Raw genomic sequence first — 26076 nt, forward strand, 5'->3', positions numbered from 1 at the left:
CTTTCTCAAGAACTCCTGCAAAAGCACAAAGTTTTAGCCCCTCTAAATATTGAATGTGTCTTCACAAGCAGAGTCAGGAATCTTGAGTGGGTCATTCTGAGGGAGAGCCATGTGTTACTGAAGCATGTCTATTTAAAATGATTATTCCCTACAAAAGTTGCTATTAGGAAATTTTCTGAGAAGATTGGTGGTATTATGTTCTTGATGGAACTTGTTTTCTATGTATTTTCAGGACCTGTCCATATTTGATTATTTTTAATACATATTTCAGGGCAGGTTTTACTTGAGCTTTATTTGAAATAGGTTGAAATTTGAGGAAAGTAACATGGAAAGAATTCTTAAGGATGTTTGTTTTTTCCTTAGTTGTCCTAATTCTGTATTCCCTTTATAGCATGTGGTCAAATAATAAATGGGAAATGTGCATTATATAGTTAAGAAATTTTCAACAAAACAGTGTGAATTCCTTCCACAACTAAATTCAGCAGCTGTAGACGTTTTGAGTAAATACATGTAGGTTTGTTGCCCTTGTGGTTTAAGAGATGCACCTCTGAAACTGCCATTTTTCTGGTAACTGGCTGTCCTTTTGAATATTTCCAGTTTGATTTGCTAAACGAAATCAGCATTATTTCAAACCAGTAATTAAAGAAAGCATTTTGCTTGAAAAGAGCTTCTAAAAATGTTAATCATCTGTCACCCAGAAGTTGTGAACTTTATCACAGCTTTAAGAGGGTTTTGGTTTTTTTTTAAAGATGTGTCAAGATTTCAGTTTTGCAGTGTGGCTCTCATTAGAAGAAAATTGAGATAGTTATTGATTGACTTATGAAGAGAAATATCAAATATATGCACCCCGTGTATGCAGACATGGTGGTGGACAAAGGTCAGTGCTATAAATCCAAAATACAAAACTTCTGGTTGAGTTAACGGAGATTATTCATTAGCTGCAGGAGTAGTGCTGCTTGTTCCCACTAAGGATCACGTGGTCTGCAGAACTTAGTTATTTATGCACATTTTTATGGCTTTAATTTACAATCAACGACAGCTTGACTTGGAAGAACTGTAATTGGTTTGTTCCACTAGTTGTCTGCCTTGCCCCTCCCTGGCTAAGAAAGGCTCAGCTGCTTATTAAGCAGGTGCTAAACCTCTACAGTCCAGCAGAAGGTAAGGCAGCACTCATTTCAGTTTCCTTAATTCAGCATCATGTAATTTGCTGTGGCTTAACAGCTGCTATGTGAGCAGCTGAGCTGTTCTTAAAGCTGAAGACAGCTGGGGAGGAAGAATCATGGCAGCCATCCTAATTTTAAGCAAAACAAGAATAAGAGCATTTAAATGCTTCATGCCCAGTTTATCCATGGAATCTAGATAGAGTTTGCTAGCAATCTTTGTAAGAGTCTTCAGATGACATGGAATCCCTTATCCTGCTGCATAGCAATGAGTACCTCTGCAAATCTCTGGCTAATAACTGACACAATGGCATTTCCAGTAATTCCCATTTACCTTTTCAGTTTAAAACATTAATCCTCAGATATGAAGGGTGGGTGACCTTGTAAAGTGTTAGTGTAGAACGAGTGTCATTACAGATCTACAAAATATTTCTCTATACAGTTAGTTATTTTTTTCTCTGCAAATTTAGCATGGGATTTTGAGACAACAGAGATGTCTGTATCCTCTCTGGTAGTTTCACAAGACAGTTAACAGCTTTGTTAGTGAGTGCACCAGAAACAAATAGCCTAGGTGTTGTAGCCCTGCAGCCTTAAGAATAAAAATTAAATCTTAATTTAAATAAGGGTTGTTTTCTATTTTATTAATATGTTTCTGGCCATACTGCCGCTTAATTCAACATCCCCAAGGAGAGCTCACTGTTAACCACTTTCCTGTATATTGACTGAGTAATTTGTAGGACCTGAAAAAAATTACAAAACTACTGTAAGAGCTTGGCCAAAACTACTTGCAGTTTTATCACTGTGAAAGACACACGAACAGCATGTTAGCAATGATAAATTTACAGCTGCTTTATATTTTGATTGTTTGCAGAGTGTTAGACCTACACCACAGAACGAAGCTATAACAGTACATTTCAAGCCCGTTACGTTAAAGGCCTCCGAAAGTAAATATACCAAAGTTGCAAGCATTAGCTTTGATGGTGAGTACTGCTCCTCTCTTCTTAGAATTTGTCAAGTGCTTCTGAAAACTTACTGGAGTTTCATTGATTATTTTCACTCTCTTAACAAAACACTGTTTATGATTTTGAGAAGAAGATGGAATTTTCCTACCTGGAAAAGGCTTACAGTTCTTCTGAATTTCAATTATTTGTAAAAGGATTGTCTTTGTTCGTGATCAACAGGTATTTTAGACTGGTAAATACAGATGAGAAGAGAAGGTACTCTCAAGTTTTCTAATAACTGTAGCTGTGTTCTTATGTTAAAGCACCGATTATTGAAATATATTTTTATTTTAAACAGACATTTGCTTTTGAGAAATCCTAATAAATGAGGTAACACGTACAAGTTGCTCCTGGGGAAATTTCAGTTAGACACAAGAAGAAAATTTTTCACCATGAAAACAACCAGCCATTGAAATAATCTCCCCAAGAAGGGCTGGATTCTGCAGTGTTAGCACTTAAGATCAATCTGGCCAGGGTGCTGAGACGTCTTGTTGAAACTTTACTTCTGCCAGGAAAGGTTGGACTGAGTGGTCCTCGAGATCTCCTTCCAATCTGGTATTCTATGATTTTTCTCCTATATAGTGTGACTTTAAATACTATGCTAACATTTTGTAGAAAGGCACCTCTGTTTTTATAGAGATTTTGATCAACTCTTAGAATGGTGGTGACTACTCAGATGTTACTGTTTTAAGATACTAGTTGGTGCTGTAAGTCTTTTTGCCTGGATTGCTTAAAAATGGATTCTTATACATGCAGTAGTTGTGGTAGACATAACTTTAGAATTTGCATGGATAAAGAGGAGAGGATTGATTTTTATTATCATTTATGGCTCAGCACTTGAAAAATTTAATAGCTGATGGTTTCTAAAACAAGCGAAGTATGATTTAGTTTATAATTTCTGAAAGAGATGAATTCTGTCAACCTGAGGTGATAATACATTCAGATTTTGAAGCTAGTGGAAATTGTTATATGAGGACCTACTGGCTAACATATGGTACATCTTAGAAGGAGTGGTGGTTCCTGGGAAAAATACCCAGTTAAGCTGCTTAATGTGTTTAAGGAATTGACTTGATGACGTCTTATCAGTGAAACAGCCAGCCCTAAAATACTTGCAATTTCAGCTGTTCTGATTACATGCAGGGGCTTTAGGAGCTTCGTGGCTTTTCTTAATTAGTATTTTAATACCTTTTTTTTTTTTTTTTTTTTTTTCCACTATTGCTACCAGGCTAACATTGCTTGTTGTGTGATCTTGGAGCAGACCTGTGAGCATCACTCTTGGTGCTTGTGTAGTTTGGGTTCTTACATAGATTCTACTTCTCTTTTTGCAGCGTTTAGCTTGTCTTTCATTTCTTCATTGTTAAGAAGTTGTTACATTTCTGGCCTAAAGTTTCTCTCAACTGGTAGTTCTAAGTGAGGGGCCCAGCTTAGGCTTCTGTTCTGTTAGGGGAGGATTAGTTTTATTCCATATTCTTAGTGGAAAGTTCAATTCATCTGGGATCCAAATTATCCTCTGGATATGTTCAAGTTATTTCTATGACAGCAACAATCAGGCTTCCCTATTGTAGGAAAGCTTTACTAAATCAGGCAGGTCATCTAACGTGTTAAATGGCAAGAATTCAGAATTGGAATCCCTTGCTTCGTAGACTTTACACCATGTTGGTTTGCTTATTGAAATTTCCTTAAGCTCCTCTTTTTTCCTTCCATGATAATTAATTTCTGGGCTAGCTCTGTGGCTTTATTCTTCCACTCATTCTAGTCTAACTTAAAGGATCAATTTTTGTCAGCTTTAACAAGCCTTTTATATTCTTGTGTGTACAGCATCAAAAGCAAAAAGAGCATCACAGTCTTCTGGGAAAATAACTGTTAAAGCAAAAGAGAAGAGCTATTCCAAACTTGAAATACCGTATCAAGCAGAAGTGTTGGATGGGTAAGCTTCCAGCAACTGAACATAGTTCAAGAACTAAATGCTCCAAATTAGAAAGCAATATCCCTGTTTTTAAACAAATGGATGAGGTAGTCTTAGCCATTCATAAGTTGTTTTCAAGCTTGAGTTAAAATTGACCTTAGTGAGTTGTTTTTCAGAGTAGCTGAAGACTGCAGATGAGACATTTTAAAAATTCTTCCTTTGCATTTGCTGTTCTATTGCTGTAAGGGCAGAGAAGACACCTTTGGTTTTAAGTAAAATTTTGGAAGAACTTTCAGTGTTTCCATGGGTTTTGTTACTTCTCTAAAGTATGGCTAAGTTGACTTTAAAAACATTCTGAGTGAGGTGCTATTTTATCAACAGAACTGGCAGAGTATTTTAAAGGCAAACAAACTAAATGTTACCTATCAGAATTTTTGTGCTGCAGACACATGATTTGGCTAATAAGAAATACACGATTTGAAAACTATCTTAATACTTCAACACTTCCTTTTAGTCCTCCTATTATTCTGACTTACATATTTTCTTATCTTACTTGAATTACTTTGTTATTAACGTCCCTGATAATATAGTTTTGGCATGCAGTGAGGTATGGACCTTTTTTGCTGTTTGAAATTATGAATTCTAGTCTTTGTGAAAGAAAAACACTTCAAGGGAAATCTTTATTTTCTTTACACTGTTTTCTTTTAATAGTTATTTAGGATTTGATCATGCTGCCACACTCTTCCACATCCGTGACAGTGCTGCCGATTCTGTGGAAAGACTGATCTATCTAACAAATACGTTCAGTTTTGCAGTCCTTATACATGACGTTGTGTTACCAGAAGAAGCAAAACCGATGTTTAAAGTAAGTCCCATCTCAGTGAATGCTTTTACCTATTAGTACATGTTTAAATGTGATGCCCTTTGTTCAATTGTAACCTTGGTCTTCATTGTTCACTGATCTAGGTCCAGAACTTCAGTAAACCAGTTTTAATACCACCCAATGAATCCAGATACATTTTTACACTTCATTTTATGCCTTCCACGTCATCTGTTCACATAGATAACAATATCCTACTTATCACCAATGCTTCTAAATTTCACCTACCTGTCCGAGCATACACAGGATTTCTAGATGTAAGTATTTTCCCTTTTTTGGCAACTTCTGTCTAATTAGAGGCAGACTTCATAGGACTCTTAATTCTTTATTCTACTTTGGTGTCTGCTGAAAAATTCTTTTTTGTTGCCTTTAAATCTTTAGTTTTAAATAGGAAATTTATTAATGTAGAATTTTGAGATTGTCATGGTAGTGTTGTATTAAAGTTATTAATGCATTTTTTAATGAGCTTAGAGTTTGAGCACACTTTATATTTCACTTATGCTAAAATACTTTTTTCAATATTTCTAGTACTTTGTACTGTCTCCAAAAACAGAGGAGCGATTTATAGATTTTGGCATATTGAGTGCAACAGAAGCTACCAGCATTTTATTAGCAGTCATCAACAGCAATCCAATAGAGGTGAGGATTCATTTAGTTTTAGTTTATCTTTTTAAAAAATTATATAAAAAAATTATAGCGTTGTTACTGAAAACAGTACCTTTTGTTCTTTTTAAGCTGGCTATAAAAAGTTGGCATATAATAGGGGATGGTTTGGCTGTAGAACTTCTAACAACTGAAAAGGGAAACAGGACAACAATAATTGCAAACCACCATGAACTACAAAATGCTACTGCATCTGATCAGTCTTCAGTAAGTAAACCTTTGAATCTATTGCTTACAGCTAGATACAGGAGGGGAGAAAAGAGACAAACCTCTGCAACTTCTTTCAGTTTCATTTTAGCACAGGAGAGATAAGAATTCTTAATTTTTGTTTGAATTTGAGTATGATAAAGCATGTAGGCTTCCTAAATTTATTTTAAGGAGCAGCTTTATATTCAAATTGCTGTTTCTGAAGTTTGCCCTTTCCAAATTTAACCAATCTTGATACTCTCAGATGATGCTTGTCATTAATCTGGGATGAGTGGAAATTTATCACCACAAGGAATAGATAATTTTTGTGTTAGTCACTTATGTATGTGAACTCTGTTTATCACTGGCAGTGGTTTTAAATGGATTTTGAGTCTGGTTTTAGTGAAATTTCTTTTTGTTTAATGGAATATATTGGTGACTTTTTCTACCATTTACAGGTGATCCTCGCATCAGGCTATTATGCAGTGTTCAGAGTAAATCTAATAGCGAAGGAACTTGAAGGAATTCATGACGGAGCTGTACAAATCACAACAGATTATGAGGTATATTTATTGTATAATAAATAGGTGTTGCCCAAAAGATCTGCTTAGTCTTTAAGTGTTGTATTAGTGGACAGACTGTAGCATGAGGGAGAAGCTGAGGTTGGAAGGTCAGGTTATCTTTGCAAGTTAACCCTGCATCATACAACAGGAGGGCTACTTATGCTTTTATTATGATATTCATCTGGTTTTCAGAAATATCCATTTAAATCTGACCTAATGCTTTGCAGTTTGGTTTCTTCCATGACATGATGCATCCTCAAAGCATCAATGCGTGGATCTTGGAGCGTATCATGCACTGGGCAATGTGCTTCTCCATACGCTATCAGTTACTGAAACTGAGCTGTAATATCGGTGGTTTTTGTCAAAACGCAGTGTGAAAGGTATTTTGGAGAGTCATAGAATCATTAGGGTTTGAAAAGACTGGATACCACCATGCCCACTAAACCATACTGCAGGTCGCCACAGTTTGCTGGCAGTTAATGAAACAGAATCCTTACACTGATAATTATGGGAGGGAACAACTGATTGTCTCAACTTCATATGCCTTGTTTTTGCAGGTGATAGAGTCTAATGAATAATGTAATCTGTATTTAATATCTTCGTGTGAGAGATGGAAAAAAAACCCAAATGTGACTGCTTATGAAGTCAGGAAATGATATCACTGATAGCGTGGTTCTGATGGTGCTACAGAAAACGGGAAATTCCCAATTCTGTTTTGGGAGATTTAAAGCTTTTTTTTTTAGTATATCCACATATTTATATGACCCCTCAGTTACAGATTCTGAAGCATTTTATTTTCTTGTTTGTTACAAGTTATTCTGCTTGTATTGGTACTTGAATCTCATTGCCATCCCTTCCACGCTACTTTTTCTGTGTGTGTCTCAAGGTAGTACAATAACACAGTGTTTCAAGACGTTACATGTATGTTCTTCCCTCATTTACTTTAAAGATGTTACTCTGCTGTTTTCCAACAAATAATTCAAATGAGACCTATATAATACCCCATTGGGAAACTTACGTTTTCAGTATGCTTTTCTGTTCCACGTAGAAGAAAACTGAGGATGGCTGAGTAAAAGAGTGCTTCCTGACAGTATGGAGTGACTCTTCAGAATATGACGATGGATTGAAATTATAAATAATATCTCCATGTTTTAAATGTCTGTATAATCTCCTAGACTACATTAATTGTAGAATTTCAGCATTTTGTTATTCTGTGCAATTTAAAAGTGGAAGAGGCATTTAAAGGCTGGAAATGTAAGGGGTTTTTCTCTAAATTTTTCTTGTTGTTTTTTATTTTTTTTTTTGGTCCAGATTTTAACTATACCAGTGAAGGCCGTGATTGCTGTGGGCTCATTGACCTGCTCCCCAAAACATGTTTTTCTTCCACCTTCTTTTCCGGTAAGAAAGTTGGGGAAGATTAAATGTTTGTTTGCTGTGTTTTTTCTTTATATGCCCTGTTCAAGTGAAGCCACTGTCCTGAATTCTTTGTCAAATTGCTGGAGAGATTGTGCTACTGAACTGTTATGATCAGTTTGACATTATTTTGGGGATTGTTCCCGATTTTTCCACCGTGTGTTCCAAGCATGAGTTGTCCCTACATCTCCTCAACAGCCCATTTGAATGGGATCTTGGGAGTACTCATGTAAAAGGATAGATCTCATCAGAGCAAGATAGGTCAGTCAGCAGGACTTCAGTGAACGTTTGCTGCAATTGCCACATATCCATCTTCCTTCTGATCTCCTCTGTCACAAATTCTTCTGAAGTCTTTGGCTACTCTTGAGGTCAAACAGTCATGCCTACAGTTTCAAAGATTACTATTTGTTTTTTATCTTTAAGTTTTTGTTTTTATACTTATTACACTGAGTGCCACATTTAGAACTTCATTATGAACTGCTTCATAAGCTTTTGATAAGTTAAAATAGCTTAAAGATCCACTTCCCTTTCATTCACTGGACATAAAGTAGTTTCTGTATTCTCCAGCTGAATCTACTAGAATTGCTAGAAATTATTATTATTATTACTATTATGAAAAAGAATTCCTGTGAAGAATGAGTGCCACATTAAAATATTTTGTTCCATGTTGGACCATAAAGAAGTATTATTTTCTTAATCTCCTTTGAGTTTGTTCTAGCTGAAATGACTAAAGAACTTATCAGTATTTCATAGTAATAAGCCCACAGTCTTGTCAGCTTAATTTTTGGAGAACCTTTGTTTGTTTGTTTGTGATTTTTTTGTTTTGCTTTTGGCAGGTTTTTGAGGGGAGGTTGTTTGTTTTGATTCAGGGGCGTTTTGTTTGTTTTATTTTCTTTTACTTTGTTTTGGCAGATACTACTTCTTATAGCACCTGTGTTTCTCAGGCATAGCTTCCATACCGTCATTATCCTTTCTCTTCCCTAGATTACTGTGATTTTTATTGTCTTCATGCTTTTTCTAGTAATGTTTTATGAAAATGATTCATACAAGGGATCTTTGGCCTCTTGCATTTTGGTTGGGACTATAGATTCAGATAGTCTATAATTTTGTCAAAGATGATAATTATATTTACTGTGTTCAAGCCCCAAGCTTTTCAGAGCAGTCAGCTTCACTTAATACTTCCATTAGTTGATCACTTAGCTCTTTTTATATTTGAGAACATTAACAGCAGACTTACTTTTACTTTTTCTTGGATTCATTTCCAGCTGAACTTAGGCTCACTGAATTCATACTACTCATACATTTAGTTCTTCTGTAGTGCCTCTATTATGTATGAAAATAAGCCTAAAATAGCATCAATTCTTTTTGTTTCAGTGTTTGGTAGAGAAACTTGACAGCTACACCATCCAGGAATAACTAGGTGCTACTATTTTAGTAACACATGCTTTTCAGTTTATACTTAGGATGTAATTCTCCTGCAGCTGCCTGGTTCCCAGAGCTGTCTGTTTATAATTTTAGTGTAGTTGTACCTAAGTGTGATTTCTGGTATTCTGTTGAAGGTTGTCAGCAATACACTGACAGTGTATACAGGCCTTGTAAAGGTCAGTGTCTTGATTTAAACAAATCTTAGCCGTGTTGACTTCTGCTTCACAGTGTCATCTTTACCTCACAGTGCCATTTCTCAGCTCTTCCCTGATCAAAGCTCGTATTTGAGGACCTCTGTGCTAAATTACATTGTTCTGTTTTTCTTATTACTGCTGAAAAAAATTGTTTCCCTTATCTGTTGTTTCATGTCTAAATGCTATGTAAAGGTCCTAGTAAAATAGTATTTTATTTGTTCTAGACTTTTTAATAAACCTGTATCTTGTCCCATTGAAGACAGTTTGTTACTCATAGGAATCCGCAGATGAAGCTCAGACATAACTCCTAATTCAGTTTAACAGGACTGTACTGTTAAGGATTTATTCTTGTAGTTTCTTTGCCTCTGCAATTAGTGCTATTGAGACTGTTGCAATATGTGACTTTTTCCTAAGGCCACAGTTGAATTTTGAACCCCCAAAAGACCTTTCCCATGTCTCCACTTAAACTTAGAGAATTTTCTTTTAAAAGTCCAAAGTACTGATTTAAGGGGAGCAAGAAAAAAAAGTGTTCACTAAAAGATAGTTTTGGGTATTTATATTTGCTTGCACTGATTAATTTTTTTACATAAATCTGAAGTCTCCCCACCAGTCCTGAGTTGCATTTCTTTTCTGCTTTTGTTTCTATTATTTGTTTCCTCTGAGACATATCAGGGTTGGGTGTTGAGGTAAGATGTAAAACATGACCACAGAATCATTGATTTACAACTGAGGCAGGGGTAGAGCTTGAGCATTCTAAGGATTTTGATCACAATAATTAAACTACATTTTCTGTGCTTAAAAGGTAAAATAACGTTTGACTCAGAAAAGGAGGCAGGGTGTAAAGGTGTGGGGGAAAAACTTCCCATTTTCTTCTTAAACGTAGTTTTGGTGTGTAGTGTGTTGACTGCATTTGGGAGCAGAAAGGAGGGCTTTAAAAGCCCTCTGTCACCTGTAGTTTTTGTAATTGTAGCTTCCCTTTACTCTTCCTTTCAAATTATTTCTAATTAATAGCAGTTAATTACTATTTCTAATTGCTAGCAGTGATATTTTACAAAAAGGCTGTTTCCCTTTAGTACTAGGAGGCTCAGCGAACTGTAGTTTTCTCTTGCCTTTCCTTTTCTGATGCTTTTTTTATCATTATTTGATTAAGGAGAGCTGTTGTCCTAGCTCTTCCAAGATACTTCAGACGTTCTTAATTTTCAAAGAAGGATGAACTGTGTTTGGAAGCAGATGGAGGAAAAAATACAACTTCACAGAAACTTACTATCTTGAAGTGTTGCAAATGGCATTTCTTTAAGATAGCGTAGTTAAAATCTCAATTTAACATTTCAGCAGTGCTGTAGTCTTTGCCAGCCTGCATAAATAGATACATATGCTAGGGGAAAATGCATATCCTGCAGACTTTTTTCCTTTTATTTTCCTTAGGGAAAAGTAGTTCACCAGAGCCTGAACATTATGAACTCCTTTTCTCAGAAAGTGAAAATACAACACATACGGTCCCTGTCAGAAGATGTAAGGTTTTATTATAAGAGGCTAAGAAGTAATAAAGAAGATTTAGAGCCAGGAAAAAAATCAAAGGTTTGTTTATGTCTTATTTCTAAACGTTTATAAGTTCTCTTTTTATATAGCATATGTTAAGTTTATGTATTCAACAGAAATCTTCCTTCTGTTTTCTTTGGTTGTTAGATTTACTGTGTTTAATTAATTTACTATGTTTAATTGATCGGCTCTTACGTGTTTTGCAGATTGCAAATATTTATTTTGATCCTAGTTTGCAGTGTGGAGATCATTGTTATGTAGGATTGCCTTTTCTATCTAAATGTAAGTAAAGTTCAACTTTATAATGAAAATAATTTAAAATTAGTTTTCTCTTTAAGTAAGGATTTTACTTGAAGATTTATAAAAACACATTATTTCTTACAGCGGAATCTAAAGTTCAGCACAACATAGCAATGCAAGAAGATGCATGGGATTCTGACTGGGATTTACATGAGAATTTATTCAAAGAATGGACAGAAATAAAAAACAACTCAAGCCATAGGTAAATATTTTATTCCTTTTGTTTGCTCAGTAAGTAATAATTCTGTGATATGTGTGCTCTTATGGAATACAAAGCTTCTTACTATTGCTGTGCTCTTTGAGAGTAAGCCAAGTAGGAATTGCTTGGCCTTCTCTGCAAAACCATTGAAGAGAGCATTTTAAAAGTTTAAAAAAAAAAAATTTCCTCAACTTAAAAAAAACACTGGAAGTTACTATTCACTGAGTTGCTAGAGTTCTTGAAAATATTTTAACAGTGAGGCAGTCTTTACTCTGCAAAAATTTCCAAAATCAGATTATACTAGTTGTTCAGTATCCCTGCTTAAACTGTTTTAGAATAGTATTCTCAATATCCCTTTTAAAATTTCATTAATTTTTCTGTTGTTACCATACCGTGATTTTTGCATTTTAGTGAATTACAAAATTTTCTTGTATTTCACCTTGAGACGATTAATGGTTGCTACTTAATATTTAGAAAAGTTAAACTCTGTAGACTGCTGCATACCATTTAAGAATCTGGCTTCTCATCCCTAAAGTTGGTTGAAATCTCCGAGAGACACAAGTTTACATAAACAGCAAGTGTGTGTCTTTTGTGTTGATAGCATCCAGATTACCCTTACAAAAAGGGTATATGAAGAAACAAAAGGTCTGTTTGCAACTAAATAGGATAACAAAAGCATTCCCCCTTTATCAATTCTGCATTATAATGGTGATATATTATTAACTCCTGGGAAAATTTGTTCTAGACAGAATCCTCTAGCCACACCAGTAACTTTCAAGAATGTTCTATGTCCTACAGCAAGAAATCAGTAAAGGAGAACGCTACTAAAGATTAGTTCTGAATAAGGAGTAGTTCTAGCTTGAATATACAATGCTTTCATATTATTTATTATAACATATTTTAAGGTATTTAATACTTTTAAAGATAGTTAAGATTACCCAGCTGTCCAAAGGATCATTCAGGGAAAGGAGAGAGCTTCTGAAAACAGAGGGGTTGTGACTTGGATATTTGGAGTTTCTCCAAAATATTTCTGTGGGTTTGAAGCCTAGTATTTAATCTGTTTTGCTGACTGGAGAACTCAGTAGTTTTAGTTTTGTTTCAGTTCATATTGGAGAGCTTGTAGGAGAAGGGGACCCAAGTCTGTTGTGGAGGTTGTTTAATAGCAAAAAACTTCATTCACTGATGGAAATAGTGGCTAGCACCAAGTATGACTTGTTCAGATTAGCTTTAGGTTTATTAGACAGGTGTGCAGGCACACAGTCTGTGTATCCATTGCATATAGAGTAGATATACTGATTTACTGTACATATGCAAGCAAAATACATTTTCTGGACTGTGGATGCTATATTGGAGTTCTTCCTTTTTACTGTTTGTACCTTTGCAAATCATCAAATATATTTTGGGTCATTTTTCTTTCTGATCTGAATCTCAGTTATATTCTCAAAACGTCAAAGCGAGTTTTATTACTGTTTCTCCAGACTGAATGCTGTATTTGAAGTAGACACAGATCTTCAGAAGGATGTTCGATTGAAAATCACTGCAGAAATGTCCTGGCCTTCCATCCTTAGTTCACCACGCCATCTAAACTTCCCTCTTACCAACACAAACAGCTCATCAGTAAGTTATTTTAGTGATAGTATCATTTTAACAGATGGTTCTAATTGCATTAATGGTAATGTAAACTTATAAAAAAATTCTTTCTGAATAGGAAGAAGAAATTTTTCTAGAAAATCCAGCTGATGCTCCTGTTTATATCCAGTTTCTTCCAGTAGCTCTGTATTCTAACCCATCCACTTTTGTTGATAAGCTGTTAGAACGGTAAGTGGTGTTGTGGAATCCTTGGGGTGTTCTCAGTCAGCAGAAAAAATGCATTTTGCAAGGAATGAATGTGTGATATGGCAGTTGTGTTGGTATTGGCCACCTCTAGAATTTGAATCATTAGGCCAGTTGAGAACTGAATCTATTGCTATTGAACAGACATCTGTATTTTTTACTGAGCTAAAATGTGTTTACATTTATTCCTTAACTTGACGTGCAGTGGGGGGAAATAAGAAAAAATTAAATCCAAATATACTTTCAGGTGTATATTGGGCTACCATAGATACTTGATTTGTGCTAAAATCCATAAATACAAGAATGTTATTGCCTTTTCTGATCTGTGAGAGAGAAAAAATTGCAATTTCATTTCAGGTTTAATTTGAGTAAACCAACTAATTTCAATCAGAGGACTCTAGAGTTCCAGGTCTTCAGAAATTGTGTAAGTATTTCAATACATGCTTGGTAAATTTAAATTCAGATATTTTAATTTTTTAATAAGAGTTCAGTCATACATGTCTTTAAGTTTAGGTATTAGTGTGGAAAGTGTAATATAAATGTGTTATATATATATCTGTTGGATATCAGGAAATTGAGAAAACAAATATTTCTTGAAGTGTTACTAATCAAGTGTCACCTTTTCTATATGCTTACATTATAATAGAGCTGTGGGCATTACAAGAAAACTGCATTTTCTCACTCTGTTACTGACAAGATTATTTTCTTCAGTATAGTGGTTACTGGTTATGAAATTAGCAAAGAATTGATTATTCCATTGCTTTGTTGGTTCTTTCAAGTGATTTCAATATTGTGGACTACTTTTAAGTGTGTGCTTTTTCATATAGAGCATGCCACATCCTAAGCACTCCTTTTTTTTCCTGACTTTTCCCCTCCATTTGCAGTTTGTTTTAGATTACCATTTGATACTTATTCAGTGTCTCAAGACAAATAGCAAACTTAGCAAAATGCACCTTTTTGAGCAGTTTTTCTGCTATGTTTGCTTAACAATGGAAAATTTCTAGGAGAAAAAATATTCCATAATGGCTTGATACTAATTTAATGTTTAAAAAAGATATGTAAGAATCTCTTTCTTCCACTAGAACTTTATGAATCTACATGGGTGAAGTTCAGCTCAGTTCTGTTTTGTTGTGTTGTTCTGCTTCTCCATTAACACAAGCAGTTTACTAGTAAGTAGGGAAATTCTTGTGCTATCAGAGTTTCTGATTAAAAAACTCAGAATATGTCATTGAGTTATATCCTTTTTTAGCACAAGACCAATTTTCTAGCTAAAATAATACCATTTCTATCAAATAAATGTAAAAATACCCTGTTTCTTAAAGTGATGCTTTGTTTTCCCCACCCTCTTAAGGTCCAACCACTACAGACCACTGTAGGACTTACAAAGGGCCTGGCTCGTCATTCCATCTTAAGTCTAATATTAAAACCTGGTGAGAGAAAGTCTGTCAAAGTAAAGTTCACTCCAGTTCTTAATAAAACTGTTTCATCATTGATTGTTATCAGGTAAGAGAGATTTCTGAAATAAGAGTGAGTTTTTCTCTGATTTTCTATTTATAAGATCATACTTGTGATAAGCTCTCAAGAAACTACTGCTTTTACAAGAATAATTGTAGAATCCTATGTGTCTGAAGAAAGATTTAAAGTAAATGTAATTGTGACATGTCTTAGAGTATTTCAAGTGTATTTAGTTCAAATTCAGGAATATAAATATATAAGCCACTGTCATACTTACCACAGAATCACAGAAGGGCTTGGTTTGGAAGCGGCCTTTAAAAGTCGTTAATCTTAACTCCCCTGCAATGACCAGGGACATCTTCAAGTTTCTCAAAGCCCTGTCAAACCTGATCTTGAACGTTTCCAGGGATGGGGCCTCTACTATCTCTCTGGGCAATCTGTTTCAGTGTTTCAGTACCCTCATTGTACATTTTTTTTCTCCTGTATCTAGTCTGAATCTACCTTGTTTTAGTTTTAAAACCATCATTCCTTTTCATGTCACTACGGAGCCTATTAAAAATTTTGTCCCCATCTTTCTTACTGCCTCCCTTTATGTACTGGAGCTTCTGTACGGTCACCAGGAAACTTTCTCTTCTCTAGGCCGAATAACCCTAGTTCTCTCAGCCTTTTCTCGTAACAGAGGTGCTCCATCCCTCTGATCACCTTGGTGCCTCTTGTCTGGACTTGCTCCAACAGGTCCATGTCATTCCTGTCCTGGGGACCCCAGAGCTGGAGCACTCCTAGTAGGGTCTGAGCAGAGCAGAGTAGAGAGGCAGAATCCCCTCCCTCACTCTGCTGCCCACGCTGCTTTTGATGCAGCCCAGGGTACGATTGGCTTTTTGGGTTGTGAGTGCACATTGCTGGGTCATGTCCAGCCTCTCACCCACCAATGCATGGAGACTTGATTTCTGAAATGCATCCTACACTGTCTTGAAAGAAGGCTCTCTGGTTAGAGAGGCCCTTTGCAAAATCAAGCTACAATGCAATTTCAGCCTTTGTATTAAAGAGCATTGAGTTCACTTTTGTATCAGTTGTGATGCCTCAGTAAGAGATACAGATTTTAACTAGTATCTCACTGGATTGTGTAGTTTATGTTATGTCACAATTTCTTAGAGTTTTGTTTTGCAAACACTAAGTTTGAGACCCCTGCTGTTTACGTCCATAATGTGAGGAATTAGCTGTGGAACAGATTATATATTTGTTCTCCAGATTTGGGAAATGGACTCATAGTCTACAGAGAAGCTTTTATGACTGTTTCCCCTCAACCCCCTTTTTTTTCCCCCACAGAAATAATTTGACTGTAGTAGATGCCATAATGGTACAAGGACAAGGAACAACTGAGAGCTTGAAGGTTGCAGGCAAACCTCCTGGTCCAGGAAGTTCTTTACGCTTTAAAATCACAGAAGCATTATTAAAAGACTGTTCAGAAAGTGAGTACTTCTTGAGCTAATATGCTGAACAGAAAAGAAGTCATATTTTATGTGTAAAACTGGAAATGTGTGGAAATATTTTTCCCCTCTTCTAGTGACCCAGAAATTCAACTCCTTTAAATACATTAAAAATGCTACTTTACTTAGGCAAAATACAAGATATATTATGTTTTATGTTTTAATGTGAGAACTAGGAAAGAAAACAGAAGCTCTTTGTCCACTTAAATTCAAGACAGAGGAGGTAAAGATCTTGGCATATTTGCTAGCAAAATCTCTAGTTCCTAAAGTTAATACGAATTGGATCATGGGTGTAACTTCCTGTGTACTTCTTTTCTTCACACCTTCTTAACCTTTAAGCACATAGCCATTGGGCAAAAAAGGTTGGGCATGTTTCTTGATGAAAATTAAATCAGATTCTACTCTGAGATCAGAGAGAGGTTTTTTGTTCTGTGGCCTCAGGCTTGCTCCTAAGAGGAGAGCTGAGTACCTATATCATCTATGAAATTGGTAAAAGAGTTTTAGTTATATCTGGTATTAAAATCTGCTTTGCTACTTTTCAGTTTTCCAGACATTTCTAAGTGCCGTGTTAATTATTATCTGAAATTATTCTGCTTTTTGTGAGGGATGAGTAAGAAAACTTGAAGTAAAGCTTAGTCATTGGCTTTTACTGTTGTGGTTAGGGATTTTTTTTTGCTAATAAGATGTATGTAGTTAATCCATGTATTTTTATTTTTAAGATACACAAAAAAATGTTTTAATTCTTATCTTTCTGAGACTGTTCACAGAATACCACAACATTAGGCAGTACATCAAAGAACTTTGCAGCTTAGGTGATTTCGTTGTGGGGCAGCAGTCCTGTTAGAGGCTAAGGGGTTTGTGTTTTTTCCCTGAGGAGTTAGAGGGCTCTGGAATTGTACAATTGTCCAGTGATGGGAATCTGGCTGCAGAGGTACATTCCTACAAGTTAATTTCCATGGACCTTGCTAGACTCCTTTATGCTGTAATAACTGACAGAGCTTTCTCCTGCTGTAAAATACGAATATAACGAAGGATATCTGCTTGGCATAACATTAACCACCTCTGTTTGTTTCTAGAAATGAAATACAAAGAACCAAATTTCACACTGAGAAGAACGTTTAAAGTGGAAAATACAGGGCAGCTGCAAATTAATGTGAAAACGATGGAAATCAGTGGCTACACATGTGAAGGATATGGATTTAAAGTAGTTAACTGTCAGGAATTTGCACTAAGTGCCAATGCCTCTAAAGACATTGTCATATTGTAAGTGTTTTTTCTTACATCTAAATGGAGTGTTACATTTGGAATTTTAATTTTGTTTCAGAGGACAACTCTCTTGGTTACATTCTGAAGGCTTTTTACTGAAGTTTTGAGTGTATGGAGGTTTTGTACAGTGTTATACAACTATTACATTTTTCTCTCTTCTTGCAAACACTATTTGATTTTTCATTATACCATGTTTTCATGACTGACTATAGTTTTACTTCCATTACTATCCGGTGAGTATAACTTGCTGCATTGGAATAATGTTACTATATGGGATTATATAAATTTTCTTCATTTAACTTGTGTATACACATGGGACCTAGACCTACATATGGTTTTGGTGCATTGCAGTATGTAGAAAGCCTTTGGTCCAAGGTTTTTATTGTAATGCACAGTATTTTAGTCTTGAATATTTTGTCTGTTGCCTTAATGACAATGATTGCATAGTTCTATCATTTTTTATTGTAAAAAATCTCTGTACCAAACACAACAAAGCACTTGTAACAGTGCTTTGTTGTAAACTTAACTATTCAGAAAATGGTATCTAAAAAGTTCAGAAGTTGCTTCTGTTCTGCAAGTGGATGCATGAAATATTGCTGCAGTGTAATAGTATTTCACTAGTATTTCTGCACAATCTTAGTTTGTGATGAGACTGTGACGTAGTGGTGATGTTTTTGAAAAGTCAGGTTTGTGACTCAAAGGTGAAGTGTTTAAAAAGTTTATAGCTCACGTAGTGGTTGGTTCCATTACTTAGACCTGCTGTTACATTTTTATTGCATTCATCGCTTTTATTAATAGGTGTGGTAAAACCTTATTACTTCATATGATACCTCTGGAGTAATCTAGAATCAGATGTGTTAAGCATTAAGTGTTAATGAACATAGTCAAACACACCTTGAGGTATTTGGAAAACACACAAGTGTTTTTAGGCTGTGGGGTAATTGATGGAGTTGAATTACAGATTTTTTTTAATTTGTAATTTATGAGTTATAAAAATTGCCTCAAACCTTTGTGCTGTTCATATGAAAAGTTCTGATGTGCTTTATGTCGTTTCCAGGTTTACACCAGATTTCACTGCTTCCAGAGTTATACGTGAATTAAAATTCATCACTGCAGGAGGCTCTGAATTTGTATTTATCTTGAATGCATCGCTTCCATATCATATGTTGGCAACATGTGCAGAAGCACTGCCCAGGCCCAACTGGGAGCTGGCACTGTACATAATCATCTCAGGAATAATGAGGTTGTGTGTGTGTTTGTTCTTACTGCTGTATGGGTGTGAACTGCCACTGCTTGAATATGGGTTACAGAGAAGCACATGGCTATTCAGCACATGCTGTAATTGTTGTAAAATAAAACAGGCTAAAAGGAAATCACATTGATAAACACTCATATAGATTGAACTGTTTAAGGCAAAGGATTAATGACTTTCCGCTCAAACCAAGGACAAAATAATATACTTCTTGCTTGAACTTATTTCCTTAAGTGAGATACATACTCCTGTTAGCCCCAGTAATCTGTAGGGGTTTTGATAAATAAACCAAACTTGAAACATATTAGGTATTAAAGCACTGATGGCAGTGAATTCCTATAGAAATGTAAGCATCCTTCTGGAGTATTGTGCTTTAGAGAGATATAAGGTAGTGACTGTAATGAGCTTAGCAGATGCCTTGGATGAATTTAACTTTGCTGTCACTTGTTATGTGACAGACAGCTGGTGATACTAATAATGGGATTTCTGAGAACCTGAAGGACATTGTTTGCAACACTGCATGCTTACAGGTTACATAGTAGGATATTAATTCATGTTTTTCCTCAGCAAACAGACATGTTAATTATACCTTGTGTTATGAGTTGAAAATGCCACCATTTTCATGGTCTAACCTCTCTCTATCTTTATTCGAAATCAAGAGTTATAAACCCTATGTCCTTGCTCACCTCTTGGAGACACTTTACTCTGCTTTTGTGCAGGGAAAACTCTAGCATGGAAGCTTATCAGTATGAGGTTTTACTTAGCAATAACAACAAGTGGTGCTTTTCTTTTCTTTCCTTTGCTGCTTTTAGTGTTAAGCTCATATCTTAGTGTGAAATGTATTGGTGCTGTAGATGCCTCTGAAAAAGTGGTCTTTCTATGTGCTGCAAATCCAAACCATTATCACATACATGTCAGATTCCTTTTTTTTTTCCCCACAGTAAGTTACTGGCTCTTCCATTTTGCACATGTTCACTTAGGCTGTCTTTCCTTGTAGGGATTAACAAAAGAAATAGAGAAGATAAAGTTACAGCCCACTTCATTTAATTTTTTGACTCTTCAGCACTTTCCTAAGTAATGCAGTGTTTAGTGAGGAAACTGCATTTTCCAAAGTAAGAGGAAAATTTCTGTTACTTAGGAAATTTTGTGTCGTCACTAACACTGCATTACTTTAAGTGCTGAGTGAGTACTTATGTGGTTTTCTTCTATATATGTGCTAGAAATGTATAGGCTGAGTTTGGTTTTAATTCTTTCACAGAGTAAGTAATGTTTGTCAGCTCATAAGTGTAGTTTGCTTGGATAATTTTATATGTGCTATATTTGTTAATTAGACTTTACAAAGAATATTTGTTAATTAGACTTTACAAAGAATAGAGAATACTAATCCCTTCCTGTACAGTGTCTTTTTTCTAAAAATACAAAAGTGCTTCTTAGTAGCAAATTAGAGAAGAGTCCTAATATATTTTATAATATTCCAAGATTCTTGTGCATAAACTGCCTCTAACTTTTAGGATGCCATCACGTATGTGTTTGCTAGTTGCCACTAGAATAACCCATCCGTATCACTGCAAAGCTATCCTTAATTTCTAGGAATGAACGCAAGGAGTTTCTATGGTCCATGTCTTTTAATTTCATAAGGTGGTGTTTATTTTTGCCTTCCCTAAATTGCTGTTGCTTTGAATAGTTACATGCTTGTGGCTCCAGGTTTATGAAGTCCAACCTTTTTTCTTTTGGATTAATACATTTGGCAACTGCATGTCAGATTTGCATATAGCTCCCATTCTCAGTGCTGGTGATTTGCATATCATGCCAGTCTTGTGTATGTTATGTGTCTATCAAACAAAATTGTGGATTGGATGCAATTTTTAGTATTTTCAGTACAGGATACAAACTTTTTGTCCTGTGTGATTAGAGTCAGTAGTTTTTAAATGCTCAAAACTAAGAAATAAATCCTTAGATGACTACCTTTCTTCTCTGCAGTGTACTCTTTCTCTTGGTAATTGGAACAGCCTATCTAGAAGCTCAAGGAATTTGGGAGCCATTTAGAAGACGCTTGTCCTTTGAGGCCTCAAACCCTCCCTTTGATATGGGAAGGCCACTTGATCTCAGGAGAATAGTTGGAATTTCATCTGACGGAAAGTAAGTAAATGTTTGGACTTCTTGTGGTACTTTTGCCATTTATTTCTTCTTTAGTTATCAGGCCAGTAAGAAAGTAATACTGCTCTGTAGAGCAGGTGAATGAGTAAAGATATTCTTACAGTTGCTTGTAAAAAGATGGTTTGGATGAAAATATTAAGTCTGTGAGGAATATTTTTCTTTTGGAAAAAAAAAGGAAGGAAAAAAGAAATCCACCAAGAACCAAACCCTGCCAAGTTTCCTGCTAATAGTCTTAAAAATGAAATATATAGACTGAAAAAAAAAATTACAGGCCAGAAGCTCCTACCTTAGGTGTCTTAAGTAAAGATCATATTTCAGTGTTGCCTCCATCATACATATCAACAGTCATTTTACTGTGTTTTTGTTGCTATGTACAGTAGGAAATAGTAAAGGCTACTGACTTGCCATACCAGTTTCAGGCATTTTTGCTGGTTGTATGCCAAGAATAATATAGTTCAAGGCTTCTTTTGGATATACTGAGTCTCTTTTCGTGGTGAAGAATGGAAACATTGTAGAGTATGTTTAAACATGTGTTGCTCTTCCAGCTTGAATACACTTGGATCGGATTCTAATCACAGTTCGTCCAGAGGAATTTATGGAGCAGGCAGTTCATCTTCACGATCCGGTGCAGGGAATCATAAGCAATGCAATGCAACAGCACACCTTCACAGCAATAGAAATGCACCTGATGTTGAAAACATCAAATCTAAAACCAATTCAAGTATACCTAACAGGACTTCAGCACAAGCAGCTTCCATGCAGTCAGTAAACAGAACGGGCTCCTTTACCTTGGATTCAGGTGCCACAGCTCAGACTCATGCCACAGGCAAAAGAGCCAAGGGGACGAGGCAGAACCAGCAGCTGATGCAGCAGCAGGCACCAGCTTTGGCAGAGCAGCCCCTCCAGCAACCCCCAGCATCCGGGCCCCAGCAGCAAGAGCAACAGACTGAAAGTGCTTTGCCACAGCTCCCGCTTCTCAGCCCACCCCACAGCGAATGTGCCAGCAGCAGAAGGCACAGCTCGGAGGATTCAGATCTCACCGGGCTCATAGAAACTATGGAAAAAGACTTTGACCACCCAGAATCCCCTTCCCCTGATGTGTTTACAGAACAGCCCCCATCTCCACTAGCAAAAAACAAAGGTAATACAATTCTGTTTTAATGGGATGATTCCCCGTGTAAACCACAGGACAAGATTTAATCAACTGTAAAGGTCATGTTTTCATAGTGTGGAAAGGGAGAGCTTCTCTGTGGCTCCCTGCCTGTGCTGTGTGCCTGTGTCTTGAACACTTGTGTTACCTTATGGCAGTGAAGGTCACTGTGCAGTGCTAGCTTGTCATTCTTCCTGCAAAAATGGTGGCATGTTTTTTGAAGGAAGAATGAAAGCAAGTGTGAATATCTGTCTGATTCTCTGAAATTTAAAAATGTTTTTTGTTGCTACTTCTATGCCTTTGGGTTGTCATCCATCCCTCCCACTTCCATCGTTTGGGCTTGGGGCTCAGAGTTGAGAAAGGGCATAGGAAGTTGTCCTGGTGTATTGTGAAAAGTGAGGCAGGGAGAAAGGGAGGAGGGGGAAAGAGAGAGATGGGTAAATAGCCTCTATGGTATTGTTTGGGAATGGAATTCTTCATGCCCAGACTTGCATGTAGAAAATCCTTAATGTCAGGTGGTCAGCAATTTAATATAAGGCACCTGTGTCTATACATTACATTCATTTCTTGGATGAGGCTAGAGTTGAGTTGGCCTTGTTTATCCATCTTTCCAGTTGTGTAGTGCTTAAAATAATGAATTGAATTTCATACATTAGATACGTTTAGACTTTTGAAATTTGTCAGTTACTGCCTTCTTATGAACACTTCTTGCAGTAGGATTTCTAATTATGATTTTTGTATTAACAATTTCAATTACATCCCAGAGTTACATGATTATTTAGTGTTAATATATTTATTTCTAAATAATTTTTCACTTTTTGCTACCAACACTTGTACAAAAATGGCACTGATACTGTGTTGCTTATTAGAGATAAAGTTAAGAAAATGAATCATGGGAAGGCATATAAGCAGTGAACCATCTGTAAGATTGTGCCTCACCAAAGACAAAGGCTTCACTCTGTTAGGTGGTAATGAGTAGAAAGTTCTTAATTAGTTCAGAATGGATTTTAGGGTGCATTTGGACTTTGAAAGTGGAGACTGAAGTGATGAGAGGTTTTGGTGTCTTGCTGAAATATACTACTGTACTTCTCTGGGCTTTTTTGTTTTTAGTCTTCACAGTAGGAGGTGGTTGGGAGAATTAAGAGAACTGCCATCAATTTGTCAGGTACTCCAGAAGGTGATGTGATGGTAGGGAGGTTTCATGGATGGTGTCCATAATGGCAAAGAATGCAATGTTGGAGCTCTGGAAAGCAAAGTGTCTGGTAGTGAGGATGCAACGTTCTCATGGGTTACATATGAACGTACAGGGATGTGCAGTGGACTCATCCAGTCCATGTACTGAATGCCTGAAAGCACTTTGGAGCACATCTTCCATTTCTAGCTCCCCCTGAGAAGGATGCAGCTCTTGCACTTGAGAGCTTTTTGTGATGCAGCTGCATGCAGTATGTGGAGACCACCAAGACTGATTTCAAAAGCATAATCCCACTCCAGATAATGTAGTGTGCCCATTTCCATTTGTCCTTTTTAAAATGTAAAACCATAAGGGAAGTTCCATAATCTATCTACACCTACATACACACATGGGTATTTTTCTTTAGATAAGTATTTAGAGCCAGTCAGAAACTTTTGCAGAAGCAGGTGGGTTCTGGACTAAAACTGTGCAGAATTGCTGTCTCATATAGTCTTCTGTTTCAGCTTCCTAATACTTGGGTCCTAGCAGACTGCAGTGGAGACTGCATTAGATTTTTGTTAAACAGCTGCAGTTACATTTTAATGTCATGATAACATTTTACATAGATTTTCTAATTACCAACATTAAACTGTTTAGCAATCCTGAATGTAGGCTACATTTCAAGCAAATTTTGGAATGAGGCCTTCTGAGGCCCAGACAAAATGCCCCCAGTATGCTGCAAATCAACCTTGAAAAAATATTCATGGGAAGATCTACATGTATTTACATATCTCTTTGCATTCACACTAAAAATAATTTTTTTATCTCCCATATTTTTGTCGTCGTAGATACTGGAAACGTTGATACTTAGGTCTTAAAAAACAAAGTTTGAAGACACTGATATATATCTGGTGTTTGCCAAAATACTGAAGGCAAATTTCTGGTTTCATACAAACTTTACCATTTTGCCAAATGAAATCTAACAGCTATGATGGTGCTTCCAGTTTCAATGCCAGCTTGAGCTAGTACAAATTCCAGAAGAGGCAGAATCCAGTTATTCAGCACATGTTGCTTGAGTCTTTGACAGAGTGAACAATTAAATCCATCCAGGAGGCTGTATGCAGGCACTGTGTGGCTCATAAATTAGAGTGCTTATTTTGAAGAGCAGTATCTTAAGAAGGATGCTATGAGTAAAGGCACATACTACAGCTGGTAAGGCATAAGACTGTTGTGAAAGCTCAAATCCTGTGAGAGCACAGCAGCAGGTGATGGCAAGCTCATGAAGACTCCACACATGCACCGTTGCTTTGTATTGCGAATAGTCCACTCTGAATGAATAAAATACGTCAGGAGAAGAAAGTATTCTTGGGTGTGAGATTTTCAGGTTTTAGTCATTTGGGTTTTAAAACTCTTTGCTAGACAAGTACTATTAGTGATTTTTCTCATCCACACTAGTCTTATTTCAAGTTGTTTTGTGTTTTGTTGTTTTGGGTTTTTTTCAACTGACAAGCATGCTGATCATTTCTGTTCTTCATTTGTTTGGAAGATAGAGCTTTTGCCATGCTCAGAAATTTGTTTAAATCTAATGTTATGTGGTTAAACTGTCAGATTTAATTCTATGGTGTTTAAAAGGAATGCCAGGAACAGAGCAGAGGAATTAAAAGGCAACCAGGTGCCCACATCCACAGTGAGGCAAGGGGACATGGCTAAGGAGCCTAAATGTGGTGGTGGAGATCAGAGTTCTTCTTTTGCTCACATTTGGTGCAAAGGGGCAAAAGTGGTTGGTGTGTCCTAACAGGCAACAAACTTCAGAGGCTTAATCACATGGGATGACCTCCAAAATGAAGGGAACTAGCCCATCTCTGAGCACTGCTGCTGAGAATCTGAAGAATCCTTCTCTTTCTAGGAAAAGGGAAAACAATTCAGCGCAAGGTTAGGCCACAGAAGAAGCGGGAAGAAAAGGACAGAAGAGGGAAAGGAAAGCAACAGGAGGATGAGCTGAAGGATTCCTTGGCAGATGATGACAGTTCTTCAACCACAACAGAAACCTCCAATCCAGATACAGAACCACTTCTCAAAGAGGTACAGCACTGCTGAGAAAAGGAGGCCCTTGTATAGCTGTGTGTCACCTGTTGGAATAGGAATATAGTCTCTCTTCCCCACACCATCCTCTGGTTTCATATAATACCTAATAAAGGAAGAACATTAATTAAAAAGCACCATTCCTAATTCTTGCCTTCACTGTATCAAATCTACACCTCTGAGTGTGAACATGCTTGAGTCCAATAGTCTCAGGACTAAAAATGCCCAGGTGACTGTGGCTTGAATTAGCCAGCAGCTGTCAGTAGCATTGTGGTAATTATGTCCTGGCCTGTTCTATTTGCAGAATAAAATGCCGAAGTGTGGATGCCAATTTCATTCAATAATTAAGGTGCATCCTAAATCATGTGCATGCTTTTGTCTGTTACAAAGGCTCAGATCAATGGTGGTAACTTGTCAGCATGTAGTTAACTTAATTTTATACAATATCCCTGCCTTTACTTAACTTATTCAGCTCACATGCTCCAAGGTAATAAACTAACGTCTACAATTTGTGTAGTGGTTGGATTGTCATAAATATTTTGTCCCAAAGCAAACTTTGACAAACAAAGGAGAGGTAATGCCAAAGGGAAGAAAACCAATCCTAAATTTTGATGGTTTTAATTTGAACTTTGTAAAAGACAGCGGTTATAGCTGTGGGAAGAAAGAAATCCATGGGGTATATTTTAAAGGTTACAGTTTAGTAAGTTGTCACTTGAAAGTTACTGTTGATTTTTTTCAGGATGGCTGTATAGAATATATGTATTTATAAAGTCTTAGAAGTGCGGTTAAAGAAC

The 26076-nt window shown here is 36.4% G+C and overlaps 1 protein-coding gene across 1 annotated transcript in view; it reads left to right on the forward strand.

Moving 5' to 3' along the window:
• TMEM131 (transmembrane protein 131) overlaps positions 1-26076 on the forward strand; it is a 91108-nt gene that overhangs the window by 54497 nt on the left and 10535 nt on the right. Inside the window, exons 12-32 of the mRNA XM_014892649.2 lie at positions 2032-2140; positions 3980-4088; positions 4779-4932; positions 5034-5204; positions 5476-5586; positions 5683-5817; positions 6255-6359; positions 7671-7757; positions 10817-10969; positions 11137-11212; positions 11315-11432; positions 12908-13046; positions 13138-13247; positions 13620-13686; positions 14614-14765; positions 16044-16186; positions 17281-17467; positions 18528-18713; positions 20703-20861; positions 21425-22020; positions 25107-25282. Coding sequence (XP_014748135.1) covers positions 2032-2140; positions 3980-4088; positions 4779-4932; positions 5034-5204; positions 5476-5586; positions 5683-5817; positions 6255-6359; positions 7671-7757; positions 10817-10969; positions 11137-11212; positions 11315-11432; positions 12908-13046; positions 13138-13247; positions 13620-13686; positions 14614-14765; positions 16044-16186; positions 17281-17467; positions 18528-18713; positions 20703-20861; positions 21425-22020; positions 25107-25282 — 3243 coding nt within the window. The remainder of the gene's footprint in view (positions 1-2031; positions 2141-3979; positions 4089-4778; positions 4933-5033; positions 5205-5475; positions 5587-5682; positions 5818-6254; positions 6360-7670; positions 7758-10816; positions 10970-11136; positions 11213-11314; positions 11433-12907; positions 13047-13137; positions 13248-13619; positions 13687-14613; positions 14766-16043; positions 16187-17280; positions 17468-18527; positions 18714-20702; positions 20862-21424; positions 22021-25106; positions 25283-26076) is intronic.

The sequence above is a fragment of the Sturnus vulgaris genome, chromosome 2, assembly GCF_052056855.1.
Source record: "Sturnus vulgaris isolate bStuVul1 chromosome 2, bStuVul1.hap1, whole genome shotgun sequence".
Lineage (NCBI taxonomy): Eukaryota > Metazoa > Chordata > Aves > Passeriformes > Sturnidae > Sturnus > Sturnus vulgaris.